Raw genomic sequence first — 24,288 nt, forward strand, 5'->3', positions numbered from 1 at the left:
AAATGAGGAACATGAGGGTATCTGCCTGTCCTGGTCCAGAAGATGGCTCAGCATAACCCCTGCTCCACACTTAATCCCTTCTCTTGTTGGTCAGTTTTTTTTTTTTTTTAATTTTTTTTTATTTGATAAATTTAACGCCTTTTATTGCCATACCTCATTTTACTGTGCTTTGCTTTAGTGAACTTTATAGATACATGTTTTTTTTTTTTTTCCTTGTTAATTTTGTGTTTAGTTGATCTATCCATAAGTGTGAGTGGGGTATTAAAGTCTCCCACTATTATTGTGTTATTGTTAATTTCTCCTTTCATACTTGTTAGGATTTGTCTTACATACTGTGGTGCTCCCATGTTGGGTGGATATATATTTATAATTGTTATATCTTCTTCTTGGATTGATCCTTTGATCATTATGTAGTGACCTTCTTTGTCTCTTTTCACAGCCTTTGTTTTAAAGTCTAATTTATCTGATACGAGTATTGAGACTCCTGCTTTCTTTTGGTCCCAATTTGCATGGAAAATCTTTTTCCAGCCCTTCACTTTCAGTCTGTATGTGTCCCCTGTTTTGAGGTGGGTCTCTTGTAGACAACATATGTAGGGGTCTTGTTTTTGTATCCATTCAGCCAGTCTTTGTCTTTTGGTTGGGGCATTCAACCCATTTACGTTTAAGGTAATTACTAATAAGTATGATCCCGTTGCCATTTACTTTATTGTTTTGGGTTCGAGTTTATACACCATTTTTGTGTTTCCTGTCTAGAGAATATCCTTTAGTATTTGTTGGAGAGCTGGTTTGGTGGTGCAGAATTCTCTCAGCTTTTGCTTGTCTGAAAAGCTTTTGATTTCTCCTTCATACTTGAATGAGATCCTTGCTGGATACAATAATCTGGGCTGTAGGTTATTTTCTTTCATCATTTTAAGTATGTCTTGCCATTCCCTCCTGGCTTGAAGAGTTTCTATTGAAAGATCAGCTGTTATCCTTATGGGAATTCCCTTGTGTGTTATTTGCTGTTTTTCCCTTGCTGCTTTTAATATTTGTTCTTTGTGTTCGATCTTTGTTACTTTGATTAATATGTGTCTTGGGGTGTTTCTCCTTGGGTTTATCCTGTTTGGGACTCTCTGGGTTTCTTGGACTTGGGTGATTATTTCCTTCCCCATTTTAGGGAAGTTTTCAACTATTATCTCCTCAAGTATTTTCTCATGGTCTTTCTTTTTGTCTTCTTCTTCTGGAACCCCTATGATTCGAATGTTGTAGCGTTTAATATTGTCCTGGAGGTCTCTGAGATTGTCCTCATTTCTTTTAATTCGTTTTTCTTTTATCCTCTCTGATTCATTTATTTCTACCATTCTATCTTCTAATTCACTAATCCTATCTTCTGCCTCTGTTATTCTACTATTTGTTGCCTCCAGAGTGTTTTTAATTTCATTTATTGCATTATTCATTATATATTGACTCTTTTTTATTTCTTCTAGGTCCTTGTTAAACTTTTCTTGCATCTTCTCAATCCTTGTCTCCAGGCTATTTATCTGTGATTCCATTTTAATTTCAAGATTTTGGATCAATTTCACTATCATTATTTGGAATTCTTTATCAGGTAGATTCCCTATCTCTTCCTCTTTTGTTTGGTTTGGTGGGCATTTATCCTGTTCCTTTATCTGCTGGGTATTCCTCTGTCTCTTCATCTTGTTTAAATTGCTGAGTTTGGGAGTCCTTTCTGTATTCTGGCAGTTTGTGGAGTTCTCTTTATTGTGGCGTTTCCTCGCTGTGTGTGGGTATGTAGAGGTGGCTTGTCAAGGTTTCCTGGTTAGGGAAGCTTGTGTCGGTGTTCTGGTGGGTGGAGCTGTATTTCTTCTCTTTGTTCAGTCGCGCTATGGGGAGGGAGGGAGGGATGCTGCAAACAAATGACACTGGCGTGCGCTCGCAGTGCCTCAGCCACACTGGGTCTGCCCCCGCTCACGGTGCGTGTAGCCTCCCTGCTCACACTGCTCAGGCTCTAGGTTGTTCCGCCGGGAACAATCCGAGGCTGGCCCTGGGTTGCATGCACCTCCCAGGTCCAAGCCGCTCAGGTTCAGGCACTCAGGTAGTCCTCAGAGGCGCAGACTCAGTTGGGGCTGCGTTTTGTGCTCTTCCCAGGTCCGAGCAGCTCAGGTGATGAGGTGTTTGGCGAGCGCCAATGCTGCGACTTATCGCCTCCCCGCAACTTGGTTATCTGGGTGTAAAACCGGCGCACCTTCTCAGGCAGATGTTGACCGTCCAGACCCCCAAGAAGTTTTAGTTAGCAAAGAAGCCAGTTTTATAGATAATGTCTCTCTGGGGCTGCGATTGCCCCCTTCCGGCTCTGGCTGCCTGTCACCGGAGGGGGAAGGTTTGCAGCCGGCTACCTCTGTTTAGTCCTTTGTTCTGTGCACCGGCTGGCGGTGTCTTAGGTTAGGGCTGGCTTTTCGCATGGTAGATATCCCTCAGTCTGGTTTGCTAGCCCAAATTATTTTGCTCAGATAGTGCTCAGGGTATTCAGGCCAGATTCTTACTCTCAGCGATGCAGCCCGCGCCGCGCCTCCCTGCCCAGCCCCCGCTTGCTAATGGCGGATGCAGGCGTCTGCGCTGCTTCTCCGCTGGAGGAGTTACCGTAGGGCTCGCATTCTGCGAGTTTTAATTGTTTATTTATTTTTTCTCCCTGTTATGTTGTCCTCTGTGCTTCCAAAGCTCGGCACGGATTCGGCAGTGAGAAGGTTTCCTGGTGTTTGGAAACTTCTCTCTTTTTAAGACTCCCTTCCCGGGACGGAACTCCGTCCCTCCCTCTTTTGTCTCTTTTATTGTCTTTAATATTTTTTCCTACCTCCTTTCGAGGAGTTGGGTTGCTTTTCTGGGTGCCTGATGTCCTCTGCCGACATTCAGAAGTTGTTTTGTGGAATTTACACGACGTTTAAATGCTCTTTTGATGAAGTTGTGGGGGAGAAAGTGTTTTCCCCGTCCTACTCCTCCGCCATCTTGGCGCCTTCCCCCAGGACTAAACTTTTTAATGCCTAAGACTTTAGATATTCTAATACCAAAAGTGACTAGAAATTTCCCAAGAATATTACCAGGAATGGGGGAGGGGAGAACCAAAATAACATGGTGGCAAGCAGAGAGTAGAGATAAATAAAGGAATATTCCAATTATACACCACTGAGTCCTACTCATTCAATGAACAGGTTACACACAGATGAAGAAAAATGAGGAAGAGGGGCAAGAGGAGAAATAAACTGGCAACACAGATGAGTCTCTTCTGGAAAAGGAAGGGGCTGCTTCCAGGAGATGTTTTCAATTACTTCTCATTATTAACTAGTACAATATTGTGATATAATAATAAAGATACATCCAGTCTTTGTCCAGGTTCCTGGAGCAGAGCTCCTAGAATTCTTGGAACTTCGTGAGTTACAGGGATGAGACGAGCCTCTTTTGTTACTCCTAAAAAATCCCTGTCGAGAATACTTGAGTTTATGTTAATAAGGTGACTCTGTATGAGCCCCCTAGATAGTTTCAGGATGGAGGTTGCTTGCCAAAGAAACCATGTGATTAGAGGGTTGGAACTTTCAGCTTCAAATCCCTTCACACCTCCAGGAGGATAGAGACTGAGTTAATCCAGAGTTGCCAATGATTTAATCATGCTTATGTCATGGGACCTCCATAAAACTGAAAAGGAAAGGGTTTGCAGAGCTTCTAGAGTGGTGAACACCCCCACACGCAGAAAGGTGGTGTACCCCAACTTCCACAGTCACAGAAGCCCTTGTATTCAGGACACTTCCGTACCTCATATTATTTACCTCTTAATCAGGTTCTTCATTTATATATTTTCTAACATCCTTTATCAGAGACGGCAATGGCACCCCACTCCAGTACTTTTGCCTAGAAAATCCCATGGATGGAGGAGCCTGGTAGGCTGCAGTCCATGGGGTCGCACAGAGTTGGACACGACTGAAGCGACTTAGCAGCAGCGGCAGCAACATCCTTTATAAGGATATATAAATATATATCTCCCATATATATTTAGCTATAAATAAGAAAAGTCCCTGATTTCCACGTGCTGTCATAGCAAATTATCAAACTAGAAAAGAGGGTCATGGGAATCCCAAATTTTAAGACAAGTCAGACAACTTGTAGAAAACTAGGTACCCAAAATTTGCAATTGCTATCTGAAGTAGGAGGGCAGTCTGGTGGGGCTGAGCCCTTAACAAGGGAGGTCTGAACCAACTCCAGGTACTTAGTGTCAGAATTGAATTAAATTGTAGGACACCCAGTTGGTATCTGCACAGAATTAGAGAACTGTTTGGTAGGGAAAACCCACATTTTTAGTGTCAGAAGTGTTCTATGGTTGGGAACAGATATTAGTAATTATGCTGCTGCTGCTGCTAAGTCGCTTCAGTCATGTCTGACTCTGTGCAACCCCATAGATGGCAGCCCCCCAGGCTCCCCCGTCCCTGGGATTCTCCAGGCAAGAACACTGGAGTGGGTTGCTATTTCCTTCTCCAATGCATGAAAGTGGAAAGTGAAAAGTGAAAGTGAAGTCGCTCAGTTGTGTCCAACTCTTAGCGACCCCATGGACTACAGCCCACCAGGCTCCTCCGTCCATGGGATTTTCCAGGCAAGAGTACTGGAGTGGGGTGCCATTGCCTTCTCTGTAGTAATTATAACTAGACTTAAATTGAAGAAAGCAGGGAAGACCACTAAGCAATTCAGGTATGACCTAAATCAAATCCCTTACGATTATACAGTGGAAGTGACAAATAGATGCAAGGGATTAGATCTGATAGACAGAGTGCCTGAAGAAGTATGGATGGAGGTTTGTAACACTGTACAGGAGGCAGGGATCAAGACCATCCCCAAGAAAAAGAAATGCAAAAAGGTAAAACTGTTGCCTGAGGAGGCCTTACAAATAGCTGAGAAAAGAAGAGCAGCTACAGACAAAGAACAAATGGAAAGATACATCCATCTGAATGCAGAGTTCCAAAGAATAGTAAGGAGAGATGCGAAAGGCTTCCTAAGTGATCAGTGCAAAGAAATAGAGGAAAACAATAGAATGGGAAAGACTAGAGATCTCTTTAAGAAAATTAGAGATACCAAGGGAACATTTCATGCAAAGATGGGCACAATAAAGGACAGAAATGGTATAGACCTAACAGAAGCAGAAGATATTAAGAAGAGGTGGCAAGAATACACAGAAGTACTAGACATAAAAGATCTTAATGACCCAGATAACCACGATGGTGTGATCACTCACCTAGAATGCATCCTGGAGTGCTAAGTCAAGTAGACCTTAGAACACAGCTAGTGGAGGTGACTGAATTTCAGCTGAACTATTTCAAACCCTAAAAGATGATGCAGTTAAAGTGCTACACTCAATGTGCCAGCAAATGTGGAAAACTCAGCAGTGGCCATGGGACTGGAAAAGGTCAGTTTTCATTCCAATCCCAAAGAAAGGCAATGCCAAAGAATGCTCAAACTACCACACAATAGAACTCATCTCCCTTGCTAGCAAAGAAATGCTCAAAATTCTCCATGCTAGGCTTCAACAGTACATGAACTGACAACTTCCAGATGTTCAAGATGGATTTAGAAAAGCCAGAGGAACCAGAGATAAAATTGCCAACACCCGCTAGATCATAGAAAAAGCAAGGGAATTCCAGAAAAATATCTACTTCTGCTTCATTGACTATGCTAAAGCCTTTAAATCTGTGGATCACAACAAACTGTGGAAAATACTTCAAGAGATGGGAATACCAGACCACCTTACCTGCCTCCTGAGAAACCTGTAGGCAGGTCAAGAAGCAACAGTTAGAATGGGACATGGAACAATGGACTGGTTCAAAATTGGGAAGGAGTAGGTCAAAGCTGTATATGGTCACCCTGCTTATTTAACTTATATGCATGGTACATCATACAAAATGCTGGGCTGTATGAAGCACAAGCTGGTATCAAGATTCAAGGGAGAAATATCAATAACATCAGAAAAGGAGATGACACCACCCTTATGGCATAAAGTGAAGAGGAACTAAAGAGCCTCTTGATGAAGGTAAAAGAGGAATGAAAAAGCTGGCTTAAAATTCAACATTCAAAAAACAAAGATCATGGCATTCAGTCACACCACTTCGTGGCAAATAGATGAGGAAACAATGGAAATGGTGACAGACTTTTTTTTCCTGAGCTCCAAAATCACTGTGGATGGTGACTGCAGCCAAGAAATTAAAAGATGCTTGCTCCTTGGAAGAAAAGTTATGACAAACCTAAACAGCATATTAAAAAGCAGAGACACTACTCTCCCAACAAAGGTCCTATAGTCAAAACTATGGTTTTTCCAATAGTCATGTACGGATATGAGAGTTGGATGATAAAGAAGGCTGAGTGCTGAAGAATTGATGCTTTCGAACTGTGGTGTTGGAGAAGACTCTTGAGAGTCCCTAGGACTGCAAGGAGATCCAACCAGTCAATCCTAAAGGAAATCAATCCTGAATATTCACTGGAAGGACTGATGTTGAAGCTCCAATTCTTTGGCCACCTGATGCGAAGAATGGACTCATTGGAAAAGACTGTGATCCTGGGAAAGACTGTTGGCAGGAGGAGAATGGGACGGCAGAGGACAAGATGGTTGGATGGCATCATCAACTCAATGGACATGAGTTTGACCAAGCTCTGGGAGATGGTGAAGGACAGGGAAGTCTGACGTGCTGCAGTCCATGGGATTGCAAAGAGTCGAAAATGACTGAGTGGTTGAACTACAACAACAAAGTCCATTTGGGATATCAAGAGAATTATTACCTCCATCTTATTTCTTTTGTAAAATATTGTAATCACCCTCTTGATACCAAAGCCTTTTACAGACAAGGGAAAGTCCTAATCATACCATCTTCATCTGCATCCTCATCTCCAATTTTGTTGTGCCTGATAACTACAAACCCTATGCTCTTTTCCTTCACCTCCAGACTCTAAGCCTTTCATGTTTATGGAAGTTTGAAGATTAGAGGGAAAGAGACTGGTACAAACTGCCTGGTCACATCACATCATACTGGTTGAATTCTCAACATCCTTATTTATTTCAAAAATCCCTTTACCATACTGAGGAATGACACTTTTGAAGCGTGATCATACATTCAGCACAATTGCAGAACACCTATTATGGACAGTGTACTCTGACATTGTACCTGTCAGAGTACACCGCCCATGAACTACCACTATTAGTTTCCTATTGCTACTGTAACAAATTACCACAGATTTGGTGACTTAAAACAACAGGTTAATTCTCTTATAGTTCTAGAGGTGATATGTCCAAAATTAGGTCTTATGGGGCTAAACACAAATTATTGGCAAAGCTGCATTCCTTTTGGAGGCTCTAAAGGAAAGTCTGTTTTCTTGCCTTTTTCAGCTTCTAGAGGCTGCCCTCCTTCCTAGGCTCACAATCTCCATCCATCTTCAAAGCTGTCAGTTACCAGTCAAGTTGTCCGCATGCAACATCACTCTATCTCTGACCTCCAACACCTCCCTCTCATAAGGACCCTTCTGATTACATTCATCACAACCCCCATAATAATCTCCCAATCTTGTGACTAAATATCTTTAGTCACATCTGAAAAGTTCTTTTTGCCATGTAAAGCAATATATTCACAGCTTCTGGGGATTAGAAAATAGATATCTTTTTTTTGGAGGGGGGGAGTTCCTTTATTCATTATATCACATCGACTCAGAATGAAAGAGAAATAACTCTTGGAGAGTCAGGAGGCTATAAAACCTGTAATTTTTTTTAAACCTATTTTTAACTGAATACAAGAGTTATACTACCAAAAAAAAAAAAAAAAACCAACAACACAAATTACACATGTATAGCTCATGGAATTATTCCATAACACACACATCAATTTACCCACCATGGAGGAAAAGTTACAGAACATCACCAACCTCCTAGAATCACCTCCCTCACATGTCCTCTTCTAGTAACTATACCCTCTCTCTATTCCAGAGGTTCAACACCATAGATGAGTTCTGTTTTTGAACAGGCAAATTGAATGATTCAGTGTAATTGTTTCGTTTCTGACTTCCATTCACTCAATAGTGTTTGGGAAATTTATCTGTTACTAAATGGAACTACAGTTGGGTTTTTCATCATTGTATAATATTCCACTATATATCACAATTCATTTATCCATTATACTACTGACAAACATTTGAATTTTCTTCAGCTTGTGTTTATTTAAATACTGCTGCTCTAAGAATTCTTGCACATGTCTTTTGTAGCATATACCAGGAGAATAATTTCTGGGTCATAGTTTATCTACATATCTAGATGTCTCTTCAACTTTAGGAGAGAATAACAGTCAATTTTTAAAGTAGCTGTACAAAAGACTGTTCTATATTGATCTATGGCAAAACCAATATAATGCTGTAAAGTAAAAAATAATAATAATAATAATTAAATAAAATAAAATAAAAACAACGCATAATCAAAAAAAAAGGGAAAAAAAGAAAATAAAATAAAGTAGCTGTACAAATTTATAACCTGGAGCCTGGAAGGCTGCAGTCCATGGGGTCGATGAGGGTCAGACACGACTGAGCAACTTCACTTTCACTTTTCACTTTCATGCATTAGAGAAGGAAATGGCAACCCACTCCACTGTTCTCGCCTGGAGAATCCCAGGGACAGGGGAGCCTGGTGGGCTGCCATCTATGGGGTCGCACAGAGTCGGACACGACTGAAGTGATGTAGCAGCAGCAATATATGAGTATTTCCATTGCTTCTCATGTTTATTAACACTATTATCACTCTTTTAAATTTTAGTCACTCTGAACTATGTAGTACTAGTAACTCACTATAGTTTGCATTTCCCTGATTACTACTGAGATGGGACTTCCTTCATTCCTTGTGACTATTTGAATATTCACTTTTATAAAGTGCCTGCTCAAGTCTCTCATCCATATTCATTTTGTGGTGATTTTATAGTTCTTTCCATGTAGGCACTTTATCAGATATATGTGTTGCATAATGACTTCTCTACCAAAAAAAAAAGTACATAAAATTGAAATTTGAATGTCAATTGATTTCTTATGGATTCAGCTATTATTTCCAAACTTGTAACTATCAATTCACCCTATAGAGGTGCGCCCTAAGCACATAAAGCAAATATTAACAGGCATAAAGGGAGAAATTAACAGTAATACAATAAAAGTACAGGAATTTAAGCACGCAGTGTCCGAGCGCACTAAGGCTGTCACCAAGTATACCAGCTCCAAGTAAATATAATATGCCTAGCCGCTGTTAACAGAGAAGGCGATGGCACCCCACTCCAGTACTCTTGCCTGGAAAATCCCATGGACGGAGGGCCTGGTGGGCTGTAGTCCATGGGGTCGCTCACAGTCGGACACGACTGAGTGACTTCACTTTCACTTTTCACTTACAGGAATTTAAAAGCCCACTTACATCCCTGAACAGATGATCCAGGCAGAAAATCAATAAAGAAATATGGGCCTTAAACAATGCATTTGATCAGGTTGACTTATTAGATACACAAAAAATATCATTCAAATAAAACAGAATACATATTCAAGTGCCCAAGGAACATTCTCAACAATAAATCATATGCAACTCCATAAAACAAGTCTTAGTGTATATATAAGAAAACTAAAATTATATCAACTATCTTGTCTGACCACAGCAGGATAAAACAAGAATATAACTAAAAAAAAACTAGAAAAACCATAACTTGTGGTCTAAACAACATGCTACTAAACAACAAATGGTTCCTTGAGGAAATCAAAGATAAAATTTAAAAACCAATCTCAAGACAACTGAAAATGAAAACACAATGCTCCAAAACCTGTGAGGTAGAACAAAAGAAGCTCTAACAGGGAGGTACATAGTAATATAGGCCTACCTAAAGAAAACAAAGAAACAAAAAAGTCTCAAATAAACAAACTAACCTTATACCTAGAGGAATGAGAATAAAAAGTACAAACAAAACCTGAAGCTCATAAAAGAAAAATAATAAGCTTGGAGAAAAAATAATTGAAAAAGAGACTGAAAAACAAGTGAAAAGATCAATGAAACTAAGCTAGTTCTTTGATGAGATAAAATTGATAAACTTCTAGCAAAACACATCAAGGAAGAAAAAGAGAGATAAAATAAATGAAATCAGTAAAGAAAGAGAAGCTATTAATAATTGTGGTTTTGCATTGCTCAACTTTGCTGTTTTTAGATATTGGAATACATTCTTAAATAAATGTGGTTATATTGCACATCATTTTAAAGCTCATTTCTCATTTTATGTTATGTTGCTAATGATATTATTGTGTATTTTATATTTATTTTAGACTATAAGACAAAAAGCAAATTCTAGCAATTTTTTTACTTGAATTCAAAGTGGGTTGTAAAGCAATTTGGAGAGTTTTATAAATATTATGAGGTGTTTCAATATATTAATAATTGGTTCCTTTATAATATTTTTAAATTCATTTTACATTATAAAACTATTTTTCAGAAGAACAGAATTCATCAGTCTTGGTCAAAAGGCACAAAAAAGGTTAAGAACAGGTAGGCTGGATAATCAGCAAGGTTTCTTTCAAATGGATGAAGTTTATAGCTATTATCTACTCTGATGGGTCTACTGTCCAACTTTTAAATGGCTTTAGGGTTTCTAAGACAGTGGGTAGGGAATAAAAGGGTGAGCTTCTCTCACATCTCAGTTGGTAAAGAAGCCCACTGCAATGCCGGAGACCCTGATTTGATTCCTGGGTCAGGAAGATCTCCTGGAGAAGGGACAGGCTACCCACTCCAGTATTCTTGGGCTTCCCTTGTAGCTCAGGTGGTAAAGAATCCACCTACTATGCAGGAGACCTAGGTTCAACCTCTGGGTTGGGAAGATCCCCTGGAGAAGGGAAATATCCACTCTGTATTCTGGCCTAGAGAATTCCATGGGCTAAATGAAAGTTCCAACTCCCAGTGATGAAGAAATATGTCAGCTTGGTAAGAGACAGACCCAAAGCAAAAGCAAGTCAGATACACTGCAAATACTACATATAGTCAGTGTCATGTGTGAGTTCAGATTCATAAGAAGAAATGTGCTACAGAAAACTTTTTAATAATTTAAACTCAATAGCAAAAGATCACAGAGAAAGGGATGTACTGTGAGAGGTACAATTAGTGAGATGTTTGGTGTTGAAGTGTGATGAAAGGAGAGTTGGACTATAAAGAAAGCTCAGTGCCAAAGAATTGATGCTTTCAAACTGTGATGTTGGAGAAGACTCTTGAGAGTCCCTTGGACTGCAGGGAGATCAAACCAGTCAATCCTAAAGGAAATCAGTCCTGAAAATTCATTGGAAGGACTGATGCTGAAGCTGAAACTCCAATACTTTGGCCACCTGGTACGAAGAACCAACTCATTGGAAAAGACCCTGATGCTGGGAAAGATTGAAGGTGGGAGGAGAAGGGGACAACAGAGGATAAGATGGTTGGATGGCATCACCGACTCAATGGACATGAGTCTGAGTAGGCTCCAGAGTTGGTGATGGACAGGAAAGCCTTGCGTGCTGAAGTCTATGGGATTGCAAAGAGTCGGACACGACTGAGCGACTGAACTATAATGAAAGGTAGCTAACAAGCAATGTACCTAGCCATATAGTAAATTCTCAGCAAATATTTATCAGATGAAAGAGAAAGTGGAAGATAAACAATTGATATAAGTAAAAGTGAAATCATCAAGGGACACAAAGAAACAAAAATCCAAATTTTCTTTTTTACAAACTTTTATTGAAAGACTTTGCAGGGGGTTATTGAGAGCAGCACAGAACTAGGTTGGAGGTAGGCAGGGAGAGGAGATAGGATACATGAATCACAGTCCTTCTCTGACCTTAAAGGACCTTATAATTTCATCAGCAGGCAGTTCATCTCACAAATAATACAAGGAAATGAAGTAGAGAGAGGAAAGAACACATGTGAGGAGAATAAGCCAAGCTGGAATTATCAATAGTCATCATTTCCAGAGCGAAGTGTCACCACAGAGGGTTATGCTGATTTCTATCCAAACTCCATGTCCCTCTCTAGCCCTGGACCACTTCAACTTTAGTTGCATATAGATTAGTGATTTATTTTCCTAAATTCAACTGCTTACAAGATTTCTTGTTTTCATTTGGGATGGTTGGATTAATTATATTCTTCAATATTTCAATGATTCAAATTTGGGAAACTCATTTTCACTAAGCCCAATATGATCACAATTCCATCTGACAACAGAGACGAGCTCTGTCTTTGTCCAATCCTTCCTAGAACGCTGGACTGATCCAGAAAGGTGTGAAGACCCTGACCTAAGAGGAAAAAGAAAATCCAGAAGGAGGTAGTCCCTATGATACTTCACAACATTCAGGATTCTAGGGATAGAATCAAAAGTTGGCTTGGAATCCAATCGACAATTCCTTTTCACCATCATCACTAAATTCCCTATTGAACACTTGATCCCTGTACAGGCTGCAGGACATTGCTTCATGAAGGCATCAGCAGAAGAGGATGCAGTCATTCAGAGTAGAGGCTTCTGACACCAGAGCAATTCTATTCTTAAAATCTCTCAGACAGTGAGTAGCAAGGGTTGGGAGGTAGACATAGCCTGGCCCAGTGTAAGCATAAGAAGGTGAATTGTCTGTAAAGAATTTTAAAATAGTAATAAAACTGAAAGAAAGTTAATCTGATTTTCATCACATTGCATGACTATGCTAAACAATGTTAGTGATACAATAACTCTCAAAGAAAAATCTTTTGTTTCTCTAAGTGCTAAACAACGGATCGTTGTTGTTGTTCAATTGCTAAGTCATGTCCTACTCTTTGCAACCCCATGCATTGCAGCACCCAGGCTCCTCTGTCCTCAACTATCTCCCAGAGCACACATTAGGCACATTTTGTGCCTCCAATCCTTGTGGTAGAACATAGCTCTGCTTCTAAAACTATAAATTTAAAATAACCCTAGTCATGTAAGATTTTTCTTTCCTGAGTTATCTTTTGCTTTGAGATGAAGTTTCAAATGAGGTCAATCAGACACAAAAGTATCTGCAAACAGCCAGAATATTCCTTGAACACCAGTAAGACACCAAGATTTAAAATTGTTCCTTGAACATCAATCCACAAAATTGTAAAGAAAGCCATTACTGATGCACCAACAAAATGTAAGGAAACTGACATACACAAAAAGAATCAAAGCATGAATACTGCTGGGAGAACAAACAAGAGAGGACAGACTCTCATAGCCAAAAATGTGAGTTTGGCTCAAAGTTTTGAGTTTGCTCAAACTCAAGTCTATTGAGTTGGTGGTGCTGTCTAACCATCTCATCCTTTGACACCCGCTTTTCCTTTTGCCTTCAATCTTCCCCAGCATCAGGGTCTTTTCCAATGAGTCAGCTCTTTGCATCAGGTGGCCAAAGTACTGGAGCTTCAGCAACAATCATTCCAATGAATATTCAGGACTGATATCCTTTAGGATGGACTGGTTGGATCTCCTTGTAGTCCAAGGACCCTCAAGTGTCTTCTCCAACACCACAGTTCAAAAGCATCAATTCTTCAGCGCTCAGCTTTCTTTACAGTCCAACTCTCACATCCATTCATGACTACTGGAAAAACCACAGCTTTGACTATCCTGACCTTTGTCAGCAAAGTGATGTCTCTGCCTTTTAGCATGCTATCTAGCTGTGTCATAGCTTTCTTTCCAAAGAGCAAGCGTCTTTTAATTTCACAGCTGTAGTAACCATCTGCAGTGATTTTGGAGTCCAAGAAAATAAAATATGTCACTGCTTCCACTTTTTTCCCATCTCTCTGCCATGAGGTGATGGGATCAGATGCCATGATCTTAGCTTTTTTAATGTTGAATTTCAATCCAGCTTTTTCACTCTCCATTTTCACCCTCATCAAGAGGCTCTTTGGTTCCTCTTCACTTTCTGTCATTAGAGTGGTATCATCTGTATACCTGAGGTTGTTGACATTTCTCCCAGAAATCTTGATTCCAGCTTGTGATTCATCCAGCCCAGCATTTTGCATGATACGATTACAATTGATATCATATTATAATAAAACACATGTAAACTTCAAACTATCACTTTTTACAAACTAATCCACCAAAACATTTTATTCCACAAATTAATTTGAAAAATTATCAGTTACATAGTCAGATTAAGCCATATATATTACTTTTCACAGTACTGATAAACTCATAACAATTTGTAAACTTTCAAGTTCACATCAGGCACATTTTGTGCCTCCCATCCTTGTGGTAGAACATAGCCCTGCTTCTAAAACTATAAATTTAAAATAACCCATCACTCATTATCAGAAAAATGCAAATTAAAACCACTATGAGGTACCATTTCACGCCAGTCAGAATGGCTGCAATCCATAAGTCTACAAGCAATAAATGCTGGTGAGGGTGTGGAGAAAAGGGAACTCTCTTACCCTGTTGGTGGGAATGCAAACTAGTACAGCCACTATGGAGAACAGTGTGGAGATTCCTTAAAAAACTGGAAATAGAACTGCCTTATGATCCAGCAATCCCACTGCTGGGCATACACACTGAGGAAACCAGAAGGGAAAGAGACACGTGTACCCCAATGTTCATCGCAGCACTGTTTATAATAGCCAGGACATGGAAGCAACCTAGATGCCCATCAGCAGATGAATGGATAAGAAAGCTGTGGTACATATACACAATGGAGTATTACTCAGCCATTCAAAAGAATACATTTGAATCAGTTCTAATGAGATGGATGAAACTGGAACCTATTATACAGAGTGAAGTAAGCCAGAAAGAAAAACACCAATACAGTATACTAACGCATATATATGGAATTTAGAAAGATGGGAACAATAACCCTGTGTACGAGACAGCAAAAGAGACACTGATGTATAGATCAGTCTTATGGACTCTGTGGGAGAGGGAGAGGGTGGGGAGATTTGGGAGAATAGCAGTGAAACATGTATAATATCATGTATGAAACGAGTCACCAGTGCAGGTTTGATGCACGATACTGGATGCTTGGGGCTGGTGCACTGGGACGACCCAGAGGGAGGGTATGGGGAGGAAGGAGGGAGGAGGGTTCAGGATGGGGAACACAGGTATACCTGTGGTGGATTCATTTCGATACATGGCAAGACTAATACAATATTGTAAAGTTTAAAAATAAAATAAAATTTAAAAAAAATAAAATAAAATAACCCTACTCATATAAGATTTTTCTCTCCTGAGTTATTTTTTGTTTTGAGATGAAGTTTCAAATGAGGTCAATCAGACACAAAAGTATCTGCAAACAGCCAGAATAGACACCAAGGTTTAAAACTGTTCCTTGAACATCAGTCCACAAAATTGTATAGAAAGCCATTAACTATGCACCAACAAAATGTAAGGAAAGTGACATAGACAAAAAGAATCAAAACATGAGTACTGCCAGAACAGATGAGATGACAGTCTCATACAGCCAAAAAATATTAAGTTGGTGCAAAAATAACTGTGGGTTTGCATTGTTGAACTTTACCGTTTGATACTGGAATACATTCTTAAATATATATGGTTACGTTAGGTATCATTTTAATGTGCACTTCTTGCTTTATGGTTTTTTGCTAATGACATTACTTGCTGTCTATTTTATATTTATTTTAGACTACAGAATAGATTTTAGACAAAAAGCAAATACGATTGATTTTCTTATTCGAATTCAAAATGGGTCATAAAGCAGAGGAGACAACTCGCAACATTAACAACACATTTGGCCCAGTAACTGCTAACTAATGTACAGAGCAGTGGTGGTTTAAGAAGTTTTGCAACGGAGATGAAAGCATGGAAGATGAGGAGTGTATGGCCCAGTCATCAGCAGCTGACAACGACCAGTTGAGAGCCATCATCAAAGCTGGTCTTCTTACAACTACACAAGAAGTTGCCAAAGAACTCAAGTTGACCATTCTACAGTCATTTGGCATTTGAAGCAAATTGGAAAGGTGAAAAAAGTCGAAAAGTGGGTGCCTCATGAGCTAACTGGAAAGTAAAAAAATCGATGTTTTGAAGTGTCATCTTCTCTTATTCTATGCAATAACAACAAACCATTTCTCAATCAGATTGTGATATGAGATGAAAAATGGATTTTATATGACAACTGACAATGACCAGCTCAGTACTTGGACCAAGAAGAAGTCCAAAGCACTTCCCAGAGCCAAACTTGTACCAAGGAAAGGCCATGGTCACTGTTTGGTGGTCTACTGTCAGTCTAATCCACTATAGCTTTCTGAATCCCAGTGAAACCATTACATCTGAGAAGTATGCTCAGCAAATTGATTTGTTGTTCAGTTGCTCAGTCATGTTTGACTCTTTGAGACCCCATGGACTGCAACACGCCAGGTTTCCCTGTCCTTCACCATCTCCCAGAGCTTGCATAAATTCATGTCCATAGAGTCAGTGATGCCATCCAACCATCTCGTCCTCTGTCGTCCCCTTCTCCTCTTGCCATCAATCTTTCCCGACACCAGGGTCTTTTCTAATGAATTGGCTCTTTGCATCAGGTGGCCAAAGTATTGGAGCTTCAGCATCAGTCCTTCCAGGAAATAGATGAGTTGCACCAAAAACTGCAATGCATGCAGCTGGCATTGGTCAACAGAAAGAGCCCAATTCTTCTCCACGACAACACCTGACCACATGTTGCACAACCAATGCTTCAGAAGTTGAATGAATTGGACTGTGATGTTTTGCCTCATCCATCATATTCACCTGACCTCTCGTCAACCAACTATCACTTCTTCAACCATCTCGAAAACTGTTTGGAGGAAAAACGCTTCCACAACCAGCAGGAGGCAGAAAATGCTTTCCAGCAGTTTGACCAATCTCGAAGCACAGATTTTTACACTACAGGAATAAATAAACTTATGCCTCATTGGCAAAAACGTGTTGATTGTATTGGTTCATATTTTAATTAATAAAGATGTGTTTGAGCTTAGTTATAATGATTTAAAATTTGTGATCCAAAACCACAATTACATTTACATTTGCACTAACCTAAATGAATAAAGACAATGTTTGATGCTGTACATTTTCACCATGTGGATATTTCTTTTTTAAAGCAATGGATCAAATAACACGTGTCAATATTCAATTTCCCTGAATTTTGCAAAGAAAATCTAACCAACTTTTACCAGTAGAAATTTAGGATGAATTTTCTGATGATGATGTTATACTGAAATGCGGAGATAACTGAAAGCTGCAAAAATTAATCCCAAATAAATGAGACACAGAGAATACTGCAATTTCTGAAATTTATTGTGAACTGTGGTTTGTATAATTTTCTGCCAACATATCCATATGTTTAAGACTTTTCTTATTTGCATAATTGTTGCTTCAGACTAAGGAAATTTTTCAAAACTAAAATTAACAAGAAGTGTTCTCTGGTTATCTAAGAGGAAAACAGAATGACAAATATAAATATGCTTTCTAACAAACATGGGTATGTGTCTAGGGCTTCCGTAACAAAATGTCACAAACTGGGCAGAAATTTACTATCTTATAGTTCAGAAGTCCAAAATCAACTTGTCAGCTAGGTCAAGCATTCTCTGAAGGATCTAGGGAAGAATCTGTTCCACATCTTGTGACAGGGACAGAGTAAAGGAAAGAAGGAGGTGATTAAATAGTTAACCCCACTAAAGGATTGCAAGTAGAAAAATATATGGGAGACCCCTGTAAGTTAATGATTACTCAAGAAAGCAGGTTTGCTTAACCACAAAACCAAGCAGGCTTGCTTAGCAACAAAACCATGTAACAGAAGCAAGAGACATGCCCCAAACAAGAAAACAATGGTAGCATGAGCCCCACATCCTGACCAATGAACTCAGTAAGTTAGGACATGCTCTGTGCACACATAAAAAACAATAATTTGTGGACCTAGCTTGACCACGTAGGGACAAGAAAACTCCCCTGCCCAGCCTGGAGGAGGAACAAGTGACGGAAGCATGACCTCTACTCAAGAATTACGAAGAAGTCTTCTTCTCCTCCTCCTCACTTTTTGATTATAAAACTGTAGCCCAGTAAGTTCTTGGGGTGCAGCAACCTCTCGTTTGCCTGCTTGTAAGTCTCACAAGCGTCCTATTCTAATAAATCAGTTCTTATCTATCACTTTGCCTCTCGCTGAATTCTTTCTGCACTGAGACATAAAGGACCACAGCTCTTCAGAGCCTCCCAAAAGGACACTTGACAGTTTCACTTGCTCTTAAGTTTCTCATGTTTGCCAGAAAGCCTTGTCTTGCATTAGACAACTCTGATCTCTGCCTTCCTGGTGACATGGCATTGCCCTTGTGTGTCTCTGTCTCTTCACAAGTGTTCTTTTTATAAGGACACCAGCCATTTTGGATTAGGCATCCACCCTAGTCCAGCTGCAGTCCATGGGGTCGCAAAGAGTGAGACACGATTGAACTGAGCAACTGAACTGAACTGAACTAGTGCAGTATGACCTCATCTTAACCAATTACATCTGCAAGGACTCTATTTTCAAAGAAAGTCACACCCTGAGGTACTGGCTGAAGGAGATACAGGAGGTATGGGAGTGGGATAGGACTTAGCATATATTTTTTGTGGGGGGACACATCTGAGTACATGCTGCTAAGTTGCTTCAGTCATGTCCAGCTCTGTGCAACCCCAGAGACAGCAGCCTACCAGGCTCTCCCGTCCCTGGGATTCTCCAGGCAAGAATACTGGAGTGGGTTGCCATTTCCTTCTCCTCCGACCATGGGATTTTCCAGGCAAGAGTATGGAGTGGGTTGCCACTGCCTTCTCAACAAGGAACAATTTTCACTAAGTCATGGCAAAGGAGATCAGGCCTGGGATTTCTTTGGAAGGAATGATGCTAAAGCTGAAACTCCAGTACTTTGGCCACTTCATGCGAAGAGCTGACTCATTGGAAAAGACTCTGATGCTGGGAGGGATTGGGGGCAAGAGGAGAAGGGGACGACAGAGGATGAGATGGCTGGATGGCATCACTGACTCGATGGACATGAGTCTGAGTGAACTCCGGGAGTTGGTGATGGACACGGAGACCTGGCGAGCTGCGATTCACAGGGCCGCAAAGAGTCGGACACGACTGAGCGACTGATCTCTCATGGCAAATCAGCTGACACAAAGGCTTAAAACCAGAAACTATAATGTTATTGTTCATTTCTTTAACACATAAATGCATATGTATGTTTTCCCCTTTTAAAATAAAAAACACAGTGATGTAATTTAAAAATATTAAATCATTGCTTTTCCTTTAAGCACAGTGATTTTTCTTGAACTAGGATGGTTCTATGTGCTTTGAGAATTAAAAATGTCCCCTGCCACATCAGTAAACAAACTATGTTGCAGTCATCAGCCGCTACAGGCACCTCCTCTCCACCACAGTCAACCCCAAGTAAAATCAGGACAGAAACATAACCCTCCTCAGTGAATCATCAGACACTGCAGCCACTCACTGAATGAATAGAGCAACCTGAGGAGACCGGATGAAAAAACAGGACACTAGCCCCCAATAGCTGAGGTGCATATCAAAACAATGATCTCAGTGAGCCTAGACTCTTATATCTTCTCATACATAGAAAAGCACTAAATTCCTTGAGATATCTGGCTTTCTTTAAGAGTAATCTTTTGATGCTCCAACTACCCTGTCTTCCCTGCAAAATCTCTTATATTTTCTGCCCCCCACCCACCCTAAACCCCTTCTACAACCCCCTCTGCCACCATAGCCTCTAGAAGTTACCTTAGCTACTGTATCGTGGGATCAAGTCCTCAGTTTTGTCTGCTAGATAAAACAACTCTCAACTTTCACGTTGTGCTTTTTTTTTGCCAGTCAACAACTTCAAGGAAAGAAAATTTTCACCATCTCCGTTTCTTTCCTATTATTGTTATTCATTCATTTCGCCATTACTACTGAAAACAATTTTCTTTTCAAAATGACACGCTAAGCGTGTCACATGCCCCGCGCCTCAGAAAGAGCAGGTCCGCCGGCCTGAAGACTGGAACACCCGCAGGCACTTTCCCCTTAGGTACTCACTCTCCCAACCAGCTCCTGGCAGAGCTTCCCAGCGCGGGGTCCTACGACCACTGTTGCAGCACCAGAGAAACCGTCAGCCTGCTCACTCCACACTAGGGGGCGCCTGGTTCCCGGGCAAAGCAGCAGCGCTCGCTAGACCAAACTCCGCCCGTCTCTCCTCCTCCAGACGAGGTCAACGCCCCGTCCCCGCCCTCCCCAAGGCTGCCAACGAGGCAGGCTCCGATACACATGCGCAAACACGTCCACCACGCAGCTACGTAGGGCGCGTGAGTCCTCTAAGCTCCGCCTCTCGGCCGCGTCTCTGAGTTTCCAGTTCCGGCCTCACAGGGGCGGGGAGAAGCTGGGAACATGCGGTTGTCGTTTGCCGCCGCGATCTCCCACGGCCGCGTATACCGCCGCCTAGGCCTTGGTCCCGAGTCCCGCATTCACCTGTTGCAGAACTTGCTTACGGGACTGGTGCGACACGAACGCATCGAGGCGTCATGGGCACGCGTGGACGAGCTGAGGGGCTACGCCGAGAAGGTAAGGGGCGTGACCGTCTTGTTCCTCTCCTAGGTCTGGCCTGAGGGGGCGGGATCCGGCTGGAGTTGGGGAAGAATTGGGACCGCCCTGGTAAACAGTGCCGGAAGTCTCTTTCCTTATTACCGTGAGCTGAACCTACTCTTGTGGCCCCTCAAATGGAGACCTGATTAGGACTGCGTGGTTAGAGGTACCCTGAATTAGCGACATGCTTTGCTAGTGTCTGGAATGAATAGGTTGTAGTTTGGCATTAGAGGATTAAGATTGACGCCTCCTTTCTTGCTCGGATTTTGGTCAATGATGTTGTGTCCTCACAGCTTATTGACTACGGGAAGCTGGGAGACACCAACGAACGAGCAATGCGTATGGCGGACTTCTGGCTCACGGTGAGTGCATCCTGTCCACTTCCCAGATCTTATCCTTTGGTCCCTAAGTGGAAGGGAGTTGTTAGAGGAAAGGGAACTGGGCAGAATTAAGGTAGGCACTTACGGACAAATGTGAACTAAGTTAGAGATATATGTCCTACGTTGAGTTCAACGTGAATCTCAGTCTACACAATTGTCTGTAATTGATCACTTTATAATACCACGTCAGAGAGTGAGGGAAGGGATGTAGGGGGGTGTGTGTTTGGACCCTACCTTTGGGGATGCTGAAAGTTAATGTCTCAATGATGGTGCCTGACTCTGCTGTCTCCTGGAAAACTCTCCCCCTCTAGGAGAAAGACTTGATCCCAAAGCTGTTTCAAGTACTGGCCCCTCGGTACCAAGGTCAGAATGGGGGCTACACGAGAATGCTGCAGATCCCAAATCGGAATCAGCAGGATCGGGCCAAAATGGCAGTGATTGAGTACAAAGGGAACTGTCTCCCACCCCTGCCCCTGCCACGCAGAGACAGCGACCTTACACTCCTAAACCAGCTGCTTCGGGGGCTGCGGCAGGACCAGGAAGCAAGCACCCGCAGCTCCCACCCAGCTCAAACACCAGAGGTTTAACTGAAGCCAAAGGGCATGTGGCCCCCATCAGTGCCCATGATCACAGGCCTTGGGAGCTCTATTAAGCTCTAAGAACTGGAGCTTGAGTTGTAAAATGGACTGTCTGATTGGAGTCTGGAGCCCAGAACTTTCTGAGACCCAGATACCCTTTTCTTTGCACAATAGGTAAAAATTCATTGTATGTATGTAAACTGATTGTTTTCCCCCCTTTGGATTTCTGGAGAATGAGAACTGAGATAGTAAATTCATGGCATGTTTCTGGCTCTTAATCTGGGTTGTGTTGAATTAACACAGTTTGGTTTTTCTTCATGCCTGATTATATGGGGCATGTATTCTGTAATTCCAAACTAGCCCCCATAGGTGATTGAGTTTTGTTATCTAGCATAGAGACTGAGCCCCTGGGATTTCTTAAAGATTACTTCCTGACAAGGGTAGGAGGGTGAACATCTAGAAGTGAACTTTCTGTAATAATCTGGTACCCTAGGAACCTTCAAGGTTCCATTCCTCTGTTTCTGGACAGGATCACATGTTACCCTCAAGTGCTCCCCTCAAATCCTGAATGGACTTCAGAGGAGAGGACCATCAACCTGGCCAGGAGAGTGGAAGCATTTAGCAGAGGATGTTGACTGCAGGATAAGCTCCTTCCTTTTGGGGTGGGAATGGAGGGGTGAAGGAGAGGGTAGAAGTGGAAGAAAGATTAGGAAGTTAAATCCGTGGGAATTTCCTGGAAGTTTTCATTGTTGTCAAATCTGGGCCTCTCTGGGAACTCGGAAGAGGGAAATCCGGCTTCAGAATGGTCAGGGGATGTGAGAAGTAGGAAGTTCCTTTATGTGCACTAGGAACTGTGAAGCCAGACTGGGCACAGCCAGGCTGCCCATCCCTCACACTCAGAGGCTTCACTTGGTGATAGTCATGGGAAGTCTTAGAGCTGTCATCCCTGCATGAATACGGGATAGGGCCTAGCAGATCCCAGATTGCTAGTACAGTGGGAAAAAGAGATTTTTATCTTAGGGCAGACCTTCAGAGGGTATTTGGCCCACCAAACCCATACACTGTTTGAGATAATAAGGTTGCGGGTGGAGGGCTCACCAGTCTAGCAGACAGATACTAGCCTTGGTGACAGCTACTCTGGTCCTGTTTCAGGACACCTGCCCAAGTCTGAGAAACTGATCTGCTCCCAACACAGGTCTCATCTCTTTTACTGTACTCCAGTTGGTCTTCACTATTACAAAAAAGCTCTTTCTGACATTATATTTTGAGTAACATATAGTAGACACTTAGAACATTTATTGACTAAACATTGAACTCTGAATGCTTCTCCAAAAGAATTTGTCCCCTTTCTGTCTTTTTTGGCACTAACTCATTTCCCTTAGCCAGATATCTTGGAGTCAGCCTTGACTCCTAGAAAAAGCACTTTCCTTAAAATTAAAACCACATCTTTAAGTATTGGTAACAGGTGGGTTATGACTGGACTTTTGTATCTTTTCCTCTTAGGCCCCAGAAATATACCTTCCTTTGGGGCTTTCAGTAGTTCCCCAAGTGTTTTATTCAGCATCTGCTAGTACCCAGCATCATTTTACGCACTAGGGATATACTAGTTAACAAGTGTTGGCCATATGTCGGGCCCTGGGCTACATACTAGGATATAGAATTGAGAAGAAACAGCCTTTGCCATCAAGGAGGTCACAGCCTGATGGGCCATGTCCAGTGCCACAGTGGTCTCAAGAGACACTGCATCCCCTTTAATGTTTTAGTCTGTATAGTAGATAGAGTATGTGAATCCTAAAGCATTTACTAAAGGCTCAGGGATTGTGCAGTGGTAAAGAACTCCCCTGCCAATGCAAGAGACGAGTTCAATCCCTGGGTTGGTAAAGTCCTCTGGAGTAGGACATGGTAACCCTCTCCAGTATTCTTGCCTGGAAAATTCCATGGACAGTCTGTTGGGCTGCAGTCCACCAGGTTGCAGAGTTGGACTGGACTGAACATAAACACTGGGATAACACCAGGGAAATAACAGTGTAGCAGTTTCACTGCTGCTAAGTCACTTCAGTCGTGTCTGACTCTGTGCGACCCCATAGACAGCAGCCCACTAGGCTCCTCTGTCCCTGGGATTCTCCAGGCAAGAATACTGGAGTGGGTTGCCATTTCCTTCTCCAATACATGAAAGTGAAAAGTGAAAGTGATGTCACTCAGTCGTGTCTGACTCTTAGTGACCCCATGCAGTGCAGCCCACCAAGCTCCTCCGTCCATGGGATTTTCTAGGCAAGAGTACTGGAGTGGGGTGCCATTGCCGTCTCCAGCAATTTCACTAATCAGGCCTATAAATGGCAAGTCTTCACCTAAATAGGTGAAATATGCCCCCAAATCCACGCTAGCACCTTTTTAATAAATTCTAAACTCCCAAGAGAGGCCTATATATACTAAAAATTCCCTCCTACTTGTAAAGATTCTCTATTCAGGCTCCAGCTTCACAAGGTATGCCCATTCTCCTCAAAACGTAACAAATTTAGTCTCAATAGATCAATGGCAGTGTAAGCTCAGTATCCAAAGGAAACTACTACAAAAGTCAGAGACTTAATGTTACACTCATTTTCTGCAGTAAAATTAGCACGTCATGTGAAATTTATTTCCATATCTCAAATCTGTAAACACGCCTCCCTAGTCTAAAATCCAAGACCTCTCTATCCTGGATTACTCCCACAGCCCCCTGATTTACTTCCCTCTACACTGCAGCC

The 24,288-nt window shown here is 41.6% G+C and overlaps 1 protein-coding gene and 1 long non-coding RNA gene across 2 annotated transcripts in view; one reads left to right on the top strand and one right to left on the bottom strand.

Annotated features, from left to right (window-relative positions):
* The window catches only part of LOC147357876 (uncharacterized), a 28,234-nt gene extending 7,917 nt beyond the window's left edge, over nt 1–20,317 (bottom strand). Inside the window, exon 1 of the long non-coding RNA XR_015142121.1 lies at nt 20,044–20,317. This is a non-coding gene — a long non-coding RNA (uncharacterized LOC147357876). The remainder of the gene's footprint in view (nt 1–20,043) is intronic.
* Nucleotides 20,318–20,366: 49 nt separating this feature from the next.
* MRPL17 (mitochondrial ribosomal protein L17) lies at nt 20,367–21,822 on the top strand. Its single transcript, XM_086340381.1, has 3 exons — nt 20,367–20,565; nt 20,880–20,948; nt 21,278–21,822. Exons 1-3 carry the CDS (start codon nt 20,392–20,394, stop codon nt 21,551–21,553), a joined length of 519 nt encoding a protein of 172 aa, XP_086196507.1. The 5' UTR covers nt 20,367–20,391; the 3' UTR covers nt 21,554–21,822.
* Nucleotides 21,823–24,288: the final 2,466 nt, after the last annotated feature.

This window comes from Bos grunniens, chromosome 15 (assembly GCF_055505025.1).
Source record: "Bos grunniens cultivar Pamir isolate PY7600 chromosome 15, Bosgru_T2T1.0, whole genome shotgun sequence".
In the NCBI taxonomy this organism is placed as follows: domain Eukaryota; kingdom Metazoa; phylum Chordata; class Mammalia; order Artiodactyla; family Bovidae; genus Bos; species Bos grunniens.

Bases quoted from the DNA above. Each gene is read 5' to 3' on its own strand.
- MRPL17 (XM_086340381.1), top strand. From the start codon at position 20,392: ATGCGGTTGTCGTTTGCCGCCGCGATCTCCCACGGCCGCGTATACCGC. The intron at 20,566-20,879 runs GTAAGGGGCGTG...GTGTCCTCACAG, and splicing joins TGAGGGGCTACGCCGAGAAG to CTTATTGACTACGGGAAGCT. The intron at 20,949-21,277 runs GTGAGTGCATCC...CTCCCCCTCTAG, and splicing joins TGGCGGACTTCTGGCTCACG to GAGAAAGACTTGATCCCAAA.